At 51.5% G+C, this 10,163-nt stretch overlaps 1 protein-coding gene across 1 annotated transcript in view; it reads right to left on the bottom strand.

Moving 5' to 3' along the window:
• Positions 1–1,535: 1,535 nt before the first annotated feature.
• The window catches only part of LOC140411220 (uncharacterized), a 44,994-nt gene continuing 36,366 nt past the window's right edge, over positions 1,536–10,163 (bottom strand). The window contains exons 4-5 of the mRNA XM_072500327.1: positions 6,370–6,544; positions 1,536–3,701 (exon numbers count right to left, since the gene is read on the bottom strand). Of these exons, the coding sequence (XP_072356428.1) occupies positions 3,536–3,701; positions 6,370–6,544 (341 nt within the window). The 3' untranslated portion in view covers positions 1,536–3,535. The remainder of the gene's footprint in view (positions 3,702–6,369; positions 6,545–10,163) is intronic.

The following is a 10,163-nucleotide window of genomic DNA, read 5'->3' as shown; positions in this document are numbered from 1 at the left end:
TCGATGGGCTTTAGAGTGGTTTCACAGTTCGGCGCAACATCGAGGGCTGAAGGGCCTGTACTGCGCTGTACAAAGAACAAAGAAATGTACAGCACAGGAACAGGCCCTTCGGCCCTCCAAGCCCGTGCCGACCATGCTGCCCGACTAAACTACAATCTTCTACACTTCCTGGGTCCGTAGCCCTCTATTCCCATCCTATTCATGTATTTGTCAAGATGCCCCTTAAATGTCACTATCGTCCCTGCTTCCACCACCTCCTCCGGCAGCGAGTTCCAGGCACCCACTACCCTCTGCGTAAAAAACTTGCCTCGTACATCTACTCTAAACCTTGCCCCTCTCACCTTAAACCTATGCCCCCTAGTAATTGACCCCTCTACCCTGGGGAAAAGCCTCTGACTATCCACTCTGTCTATGCCCCTCATAATTTTGTATACCTCTATCAGGTCTCCCCTCAACCTCCTTCGTTCCAGTGAGAACAAACCGAGTTTATTCAACCGCTCCTCATAGCTAATGCCCTCCATACCAGGCAACATTCTGGTAAATCTCTTCTGCACCCTCTCTAAAGCCTCCACATCCTTCTGGTAGTGTGGCGACCAGAATTGAACACTATACTCCAAGTGTGGCCTAACTAAGATTCTATACAGCTGCAACATGACTTGCCAATTCTTATACTCAATGCCCCGGCCAATGAAGGCAAGCATGCCGTATGCCTTCTTGACTACCTTCTCCACCTGTGTTGCCCCTTTCAATGACCTGTGGACCTGTACTCCTAGATCTCTTTGACTTTCAATACTCTTGAGGGTTCTACCATTCACTGTATATTCCCTACCTGCATTAGACCTTCCAAAATGCATTACCTCACATTTGTCCGGATTAAACTCCATCTGCCATCTCTCCGCCCAAGTCTCTAGACAATTTAAATCCTGCTGTATCCTCCGACAGTCCTCATCGCTATCCGCAATTCCACCAACCTTTGTGTCGTCTGCAAACTTACTAATCAGAACAGTTACATTTTCCTCCAAATCATTTATATATACTACAAAGAGCAAAGGTCCCAGCACTGATCCCTGTGGAACACCACTGGTCACAGCCCTCCAATTAGAAAAGCATCCCTCCATTGCTACTCTCTGCCTTCTATGGCCTAGCCAGTTCTGTATCCACCTTGCCAGCTCACCCCTGATCGGACCCAGGAAGTGTAGAAGATTGTAGTTCAGTCGGGCAGCATGGTCGGCACGGGCTTGGAGGGCCGAAGGGCCTATTCCTGTGCTGTACTTTTCTTTGTTCTTTGTTCTCAGTGTCGGACTGCACGCGGTGTGAGCTGTTACCTGACCAATATGGAGCTCGCTCTCCAAGTCACATCTCCCAATAAATTACTCTCCGTCTCTTCATTCTTTCTCATTCTTTAACTTTACACCTCAACATCTTATCAGAATCATTTCACTGAAATGTGGAGAGTTTATCTGGTATGAAACTAGCGATGTGATCATTGACCCAGATTTATTTGTGAGGAAGAATCTAACACGAGACCAAATGTGTAAATGCATCACCCTCTTTATTTCACAGTGAGAATTCATTCCCAGCAGTTTGAAAAACAAAAGACAAACAAAGACAAGAAGACGATGGATTATTTACTGCACCAGACAAACCTGTGAATGGGTCACCTGTTAACGGGAGTCAGATCTGAATCGATCATTTTCTCAGTCACAGATTCAGTCTGTCGATATTCCCAAAGTCAGCTCCCAGTGTGGGTTTGAGGAGATCGGAATGGAAACTTTATTCCACCTCCAGTCTCTGGATTCTAATTCTAGATTGGGATTCTTTCTCCGGTTTAAGGACCAGTTTTAAGCTGCTTCACACCTGGGTCACAAAACTCCCACTTTCACTTTCCTGACCTGGGCCCATCTGTTTCCTGAACTTGGACTGATCTGAGTCAGACCAAACCGGATTGAGAAACAACCTTTTTAAACATCCCCACCACAATGTCCAGTGTTTGATTCTCAGGACTGGCAGGAAAAGGGAATATTTTACTGCCCACACAGGGTGTGGTCTCCATTAGCAGGTTTCTCCAGTGAGTGACGTGTTCTTCCTACAGTGTCCAGTGTCTATTCCACACAGTCTGTTCTCTGGTCCATTCCCATTATATTTCAGAGCACAGGACACAGAACTATTCAAACATTGAAGCAAAATCTTCCCGATGATGTGATGAAAATCTCATTATTTTACAAATGGTGAACACACTGTCTCTTTACAGTTTAAACATTCCCTTGTAATTAAATAATTCCATCTGGAACTAACTCCGAGTGAGAGAGCCCAGGAACAGTCCCATATCTGATCACTCCATGATTTCACATTTAACAGCTTCAATACTCTGTGCTCTGTCACAAATCCCAACTCTTTTCACACCAACTTGAAACATTCTGGTCAGTCTGATGGATAAATATGAATATATTACATGGCTGTGTGAAGATAGAAAATTCTGGAACTATATCTGACACTAGGACCATCTCAGTCTCAGTCTCACAATTCATTGAAAGCAAGATTACAGAAAAAGCAAATTAGTGCAGTGATTAATCTCCGTTCCCCAATAGAGGGCCCACCACCCGGTACAATTGAGTTTTGCCCTGTATCTGTGCAGTGTGGAGACGTGTTCAGCAATGAATTTCAGACGTTGAAGGGAGACCCAATTATAAATAATATTAACGGGAAATAGAGCAGGCGGGACTCAGAGACAGTCAAATATATCAGGGCTGGAGTCACATGTATGGTTAACGTGTGGGTGGACGATCACGTGTTTGCTCCACATTTGGTTGGTTAAGTGAGTGGTTAAGAACATGGCAGGTGGAATATGATGTGGTGATGTTTGGGCTCCTTAGTTAAGGGTGGGTGAAGTGAGTTTAGTGGGAGTGCATTCCCTGTTTATCAGACAGATTACACACTCGAGGGACAGTGTGGGAAGGTGGAGTTCAGGTCGAAGATCAGCCATGATCTTCCTGAATGGTGGAGCGGATTGAAGAGTCTCTGTTTTTATTTAATTTTGAGGCAGACAAAACGGCCCAGCCCCAGGTGAGAACCAAGATGGCCGGACAATGTGGGGAGAAACTGGACATCGAGAAAAGAACATTGTTTAGAATCATTGAGCTAAATAATCAATGGGACAGTGGATGGAAATGAGGAAGCAATGTTCACTGTTAATGTCGCTGAATAATTTTGAATCTAGAATAAATGCTGCAGTGTGTGTGTGGGAGTCATAATTACTAACTGCCAGTAGAGGGCAATATTTCTAAACAGGGTCACAGGGATTTGGAGATGGACATTGGTGGAATTGTCCAAAATGCCAATATTGACACATCTACGTAACCTGTCTGATGAACAGACATTGCGTTCCCTCAAATATAACCGTCTTGAGGTAAGGAGATTAAAACTATGCTCAGTATTCCAGATTAAACCCAATGGAAAGTTAAACAGGTTCAGAATAGAGTGAAGCATATCTCACTGTTTGATGTTTAGAAAGGTAACAGAACCTTCCAGAAAACCTTCATTCTCCTGTCTTTTCAAAACCCATTCCCATTAGCCCTTGCTTGGTAAAAATATCCATGATGAAATATGTGCTATCGAAGGATTGGTTGTCCTGTTCCAGGTCCTTCATTAGTTGAAACAGGCGTTCTTCCATTTGCTGTTCATCAACTTTCGTGTCAAAACCCCTGCAACAGAATTAAGAACAGAGGATTTAATTTTTACCCTCCTGACAAGACCTGTTTGGAAAGTCGGTTGCCAGGACAACAGGGACAGGAGTTGACCATTCAGCCCATTGAGTCGCCTCCGCCAGTCAGTTATTCCAGGCATTGTCAAACTCGGGGACGCGACCCGTGGGTGGGTCGCGGGCGGGTGTCAGGAGGGCCGTACATCGCGGCGCTCCCGATCGGGCAAATCTGCGCGCAACAGCCGCGGCAGCCGGCTGTTAATAACGGTGGCTGCAAGCGGCCGTCAAAATGGCTGCGAACGTGTAAAAAAAGCGGTAATATGTGTGTCAGATCGTCGGCGCGCAGGCGCTAAACTATCACCCGCACCGATGATCGGACGCGCAGGCGCAGTGCGCCCACTTTTTTTTTAACGGTCACAGCTTTTTGTTTTACAAGTTCGGGGGGGGAGGTAATTTATTTTATTCATTTTATTTTTATTTATTTTTAGAATTTTGGGGCGGTTTACTTTATAAAATGTTACAGGACAAAAGCGGAACTTTGGACCGATGGAGACTCCAGACTTTCCCACACCCGAAAGCTTCGCCTTCACCCAACAGGTTCCATTGGAGGAGCGCGTACGAGGGCCAAAGGGACCAGAAACCATTTCCTCCATTTTTATCAGCAGCAAACAAGGTCAGAGAAAATGGTGGCTCGCGAAGTTTGGCCGGCGTGGGTCACAAAGGTCGGCCGACGTGGGTCACGAAGCTCGGCCGACGTGGGTCACGAAGCTCGGCCGACGTGGGTCACGAAGGTCGGCCGACGTGGGTCACGAAGGTCGGCCGACGTGGGTCACGAAGGTCGGCCGGGTTGGGTCACGAAGGTCGGCCGACGTGGGTCACGAAGGTCGGCCGGGTTGGGTCCCGAAGGTCGGCCGGTTGGTATAAATGGATCCCCGGAGTTTGAAGAAGTTTGAAGAAGACTGAGTTAGTCCACAGCTGGGGTAAGAGCATCGAGAAGCTGGCCAAATGGGCAGACAAGTGGCAGATAGAGTTTAACACAGAGAAATGTGAGGTGATGCATTTTACAGAAAGGGTGGAGAGAGCCTATCCAGACTTAATGGCTCAGTTCTAAAGAGAGTGCAGTAGCAGAGGGACCTCGGGGTGCCCCCCCAGGATAGATTCCCTGCCATTCCGGCGGGAAAAACGCCAGTGTGAGAAACATTCTTCACAATGTAGTGTGCCAAAGTCAGGATGCGTGGCGCTGCCCACAGAGTTGAGGATGGAGAGCGCCCACAACCCTGGACCCTGGAGCACCACAGCAGTGGGTTGGGGGAGATTGGGACCGTGGATCTTCCGTATTATGTGTTCTGGAGGGGGTCCTCCTGCTGTCCTGTTTCTGGGTGACCAATGTTGCTGGAAATCGATCTGCATTTTCAGGAGGTCCACCTTCTTTTGTCGACATGGCTCAGTGTTGTTGGGCATCTTTTCAATATGACACCCGGGCAGGAGGGTGGACTACACACCATCCAGGCCTCACCCACTGCTGAAAACAGCGGAAAACACCCAGGGGAATAATTAATGATGGGTGGGAAGATTCGGAGTGTTTTCCGGCAAGCGGCCACGTTCCTGCCCACGTTCCTGCCCACGCTCCTGCCCACGCTCCTGCCCACATTCTTGCACACATTCCTGCCCACGTTCCTGCTCACATTCCTGCCCTCATTCCTGCCCACGTTCCTGCCCACATTCCTGCCCATGTACCTGCCCATGGTCCTGCCCACATTCCTCCCCACATTCCTCCCCACATTCCTGCCCACATACATGCCCGTGTTCCTGCCCACATTCCTGACCAAATTCCTGCCCACATTCCTGTCCACATTCATAAGAACATAAGAACTAGGAGCAGGAGTAGGCCATCTGGCCCCTCGAGCCTGCTACACCATTCAATGAGATCATGGCTGATCTTTTGTGGACTCAGTTCCACTTTCCGGCCCGAACACCATAACCCTTAATCCCTTTATTCTTCAAAAAACTATCTATCTTTATCTTAAAATAATTTAATGAAGGAGCCTCAACTGCTTCACTGGGCAAGGAATTCCATAGATTCACAACCCTTTGGGTGAAGAAGTTCCTCCTAAACTCAGTCCTAAATCTACTTCCCCTTATTTTGAGGCTATGCCCCCTAGTTCTGCTTTCACCCGCCAGTGGAAACAACCTGCCCGCATCTATCCTATCTATTCCCTTCATAATCTTATATGTTTCTATAAGATCCCCCCTCATCCTTCTAAATTCCAACGAGTACAGTCCCAGTCTACTCAACCTCTCCTCGTAATCCAACCCCTTCAGCTCTGGGATTAGGTTTGTGCCCACACTCCTGCCCCAGTTCCTGCCCACATTCCTGCCCCAGTTCCTGCCCACGTTCCTGCCCCAGTTCCTGCCCATGTTCCTGCCCCAGTACCTGGCCAAATTTGTGCCCACGCTCCTGCCCACACTCCTGCCCCAGTTCCTGCCCACATTCCTGCCCCAGTTCCTGCCCACGCTCCTGTTCATGTTCCTGCCCGCATTCCTGCCCACGTTCCTGCCCACACCATAACACTTAGTCTCAAAGTGGGAGAATTGCTCCCCGGGCTGATGTTGATACAAGAGCTGACAGAAAGAAACACCAATCACAATATATCAGTCACTAAACTCACCTGCCATAGTACCAAACAGGAGGGGCTGTTACTATTTCAACTGTTGGATCTGTTGGTTGAGGCGGGTTGGTGACTTGAGGAACTATCACAAGAAATACTCGGAATTTCTGCTGTATTTTGCCATTTTTCAAGTATCCAAAAACTCCCCAAGGTGCAGAGACAGGAACAATAGTACCTGTGGACAGAGACACTGTTACAGCATTTAACTGGGTGATCAGCTGATAGATAGTCAGAGGTTACAGGTCAGGGGGCAGGGTCACTTTGGTGAGATGTGGAAAATGTTGTGATATCACTTTAAGGGAATATGCAAATGACCAAGTTGCCAGGATGGAGAGCAGCATGTGACCAGCATGGTCCCACTCGCAGTGTGAGTGCCGACTGTTGTGTTCTGCTTCTTCATGTAGCATAAGCTGCCCCCTTGATGTCGGCTCCGACAAAGGAAGGTTCAGACTTGGAGATGGTTTAACACATTCATTGAACAGTTAACAATTCTCCTACTTGAGTTCGACTCTCCTGCTGATCTTGCTGTAGTAACTCAGTCTAACTAACCAGTCTGCTCTCAGCCATGCGGTGAGTGTGATGCTTCCTGATCTGCCCCTGTCTCTCTGAGTGTCGCCTGTGGAAAGAGAGAGAGCCTGTGTGCTGTGTCCTTTTATATGGGTAGCCCCCTTGTGGTAGTGCCACCTCTGGGTGTCTTGACTGCCCATTGGTCGTGTCCTATCTTACTGACCTATCGGTTGAGTGTCTGTGCGTCATGATGCCTCTGGTGCTCCCTCTAGTGTTTATTTAGTTGCAGTGTGTTCACATTAACCCCTTGTGTATTTACAGTGATGCACATCACCACACCGACACCATATTGAAATGTCCGTCCCGCTCACTCATATCACTCTGTGCAGCCCCCTCCCTTCACCAGACTGTGCAGCATGTTAACACCCAGCTGGGAAAGTGTCACAGCCTCGAGGGACAGCCTGTTCCTCAATCTACCCCCTCCCTGCCCCCCTCCCGAGACCTACCCCCCACACCCTCCTCCATGCCCACCGGGGACCTACCCCTCCTCACCCCCCTCCCTGCCCCCCCGAGCTCTACCCCTCCTCACCCCCCTCCCTGCCCCCCGAGCTCTACCCCTCCTCACCCCCCTCCCTGCCCCCCCGAGCTCTACCCCTCCTCACCCCCTCCCTGCCCCCTGAGCTCTACCCCTCCTCACCCCCCTCCCTGCCCCCCCGAGCTCTACCCCTCCTCACCCCCCTCCCTGCCCCCTGAGCTCTACCCCTCCTCACCCCCCTCCCTGCCCCCCCGAGCTCTACCCCTCCTCACCCCCCTCCCTGCCCCCCGAGCTCTACCCCTCCTCACCCCCCTCCCTGCCCCCCCGAGCTCTACCCCTCCTCACCCCCCTCCTCACCCCCCTCCCTGCCCCCTGAGCTCTACCCCTCCTCACCCCCCTCCCTGCCCCCCGAGCTCTACCCCTCCTCACCCCCCTCCCTGCCCCCCGAGCTCTACCCCTCCTCACCCCCCTCCCTGCCCCCCCGAGCTCTACCCCTCCTCACCCCCCTCCCTGCCCCCTGAGCTCTACCCCTCCTCACCCCCCTCCCTGCCCCCCCGAGCTCTACCCCTCCTCACCCCCCTCCCTGCCCCCCGAGCTCTACCCCTCCTCACCCCCCTCCCTGCCCCCCCGAGCTCTACCCCTCCTCACCTCCCTCCCTGCCCCCCCCGAGCCCTACCACCCCCACAAACCCCTTTGCCGACACGAGCCCCTACACCCCCCCACACCCTTTGCACAACCCTCCTTCGACAATGCCCCTCTCGTCTTTGTCAAGCCATCAGGACACCGCCCCCCCATGACCCCAGAACGCACCTCACACTCCTCCCCTCGTCAACCTTTGTACCTTTATTGTGGTGGCTGCTGAGTGTCACAGAGCTGTCCAGATAGACACTGGTGTGTGTCACTGCTGGAAGGGACAGACAGCACAGAGCTGTCCAGATAGACACTGGTGTGTGTCACTGCTGGAAGGGACAGACAGCACAGAGCTGTCCAGATAGACACTGGTGTGTGTCACTGCTGGAAGGGGGAGACAGCACAGAGCTGTCCAGATAGACACTGGTGTGTGTCACTGCTGGAAGGGACAGACAGCACAGAGCTGTCCAGATAGACACTGGTGTGTGTCACTGCTGGAAGGGACAGACAGCACAGAGCTGTCCAGATAGACACTGGTGTGTGTCACTGCTGGAAGGGACAGACAGCACAGAGCTGTCCAGATAGACACTGGTGTGTGTCACTGCTGGAAGGGACAGACAGCACAGAGCTGTCCAGATAGACACTGGTGTGTGTCACTGCTGTAAGGGGGAGACAGCACAGAGCTGTCCAGATAGACACTGGTGTGTGTCACTGCTGGAAGGGACAGACAGCACAGAGCTGTCCAGATAGACACTGGTGTGTGTCACTGCTGGAAGGGACAGACAGCACAGAGCTGTCCAGATACACACGGTGTGTGTCACTGCTGGAAGGGACAGACAGCACAGAGCTGTCCAGATAGACACTGGTGTGTGTCACTGCTGGAAGGGACAGACAGCACAGAGCTGTCCAGATACACACGGTGTGTGTCACTGCTGGAAGGGACAGACAGCACAGAGCTGTCCAGATAGACACTGGTGTGTGTCACTGCTGGAAGGGACAGACAGCACAGAGCTGTCCAGATAGACACTGGTGTGTGTCACTGCTGGAAGGGACAGACAGCCCAGAGCTGTCCAGATAGACACTGGTGTGTGTCACTGCTGGAAGGGGGAGACAGCACAGAGCTGTCCAGATAGACAATGGTGTGTGTCACTGCTGGAAGGGACAGACAGCACAGAGCTGTCCAGATAGACACTGGAGTGTGTCACTGCTGTAAGGGGGAGACAGCACAGAGCTGTCCAGATAGACACTGGTGTGTGTCACTGCTGGAAGGGACAGACAGCACAGAGCTGTCCAGATAGACACTGGTGTGTGTCACTGCTGGAAGGGACAGACAGCACAGAGCTGTCCAGATAGACACTGGTGTGTGTCACTGCTGGAAGAGGGAGACAGCACAGAGCTGTCCAGATAGACACTGGTGTGTGTCACTGCTGGAAGGGACAGACAGCACAGAGCTGTCCAGATAGACACTGGTGTGTGTCACTGCTGGAAGGGGGAGACAGCACAGAGCTGTCCAGATAGACACTGGTGTGTGTCACTGCTGGAAGGGGGAGACAGCACAGAGCTGTCCAGATAGACACTGGTGTGTGTCACTGCTGGAAGGGACAGACAGCACAGAGCTGTCCAGATAGACACTGGTGTGTGTCACTGCTGGAAGGGGAGACGGCTCAGAGCTGTCCAGATAGACACTGGTGTGTGTCACTGCTGGAAGGGACAGACAGCACAGAGCTGCCCAGATAGACACTGGTGTGTGTCACTGCTGGAAGGGACAGACAGCACAGAGCTGCCCAGATAGACACTGGTGTGTGTCACTGCTGGAAGGGACAGACAGCACAGAGCTGTCCAGGTAGACACTGGTGTGTGTCACTGCTGGAAGGGACAGACAGCACAGAGCTGTCCAGATAGACACTGGTGTGTGTCACTGCTGGAAGAGGGAGACAGCACAGAGCTGTCCAGATAGACACTGGTGTGTGTCACTGCTGGAAGGGACAGACAGCACAGAGCTGTCTAGATAGACACTGGTGTGTGTCACTGCTGGAAGGGACAGACAGCACAGAGCTGTCCAGATAGACACTGGTGTGGGTCACTGCTGGAAGGGGGAGACAGCACAGAGCTGTCCAGATAG

This window comes from Scyliorhinus torazame, chromosome 4, assembly GCF_047496885.1.
Source record: "Scyliorhinus torazame isolate Kashiwa2021f chromosome 4, sScyTor2.1, whole genome shotgun sequence".
NCBI classification, from domain to species: Eukaryota; Metazoa; Chordata; class Chondrichthyes; order Carcharhiniformes; family Scyliorhinidae; genus Scyliorhinus; species Scyliorhinus torazame.
This window is presented reverse-complemented; position numbering and strand designations above follow the sequence as displayed.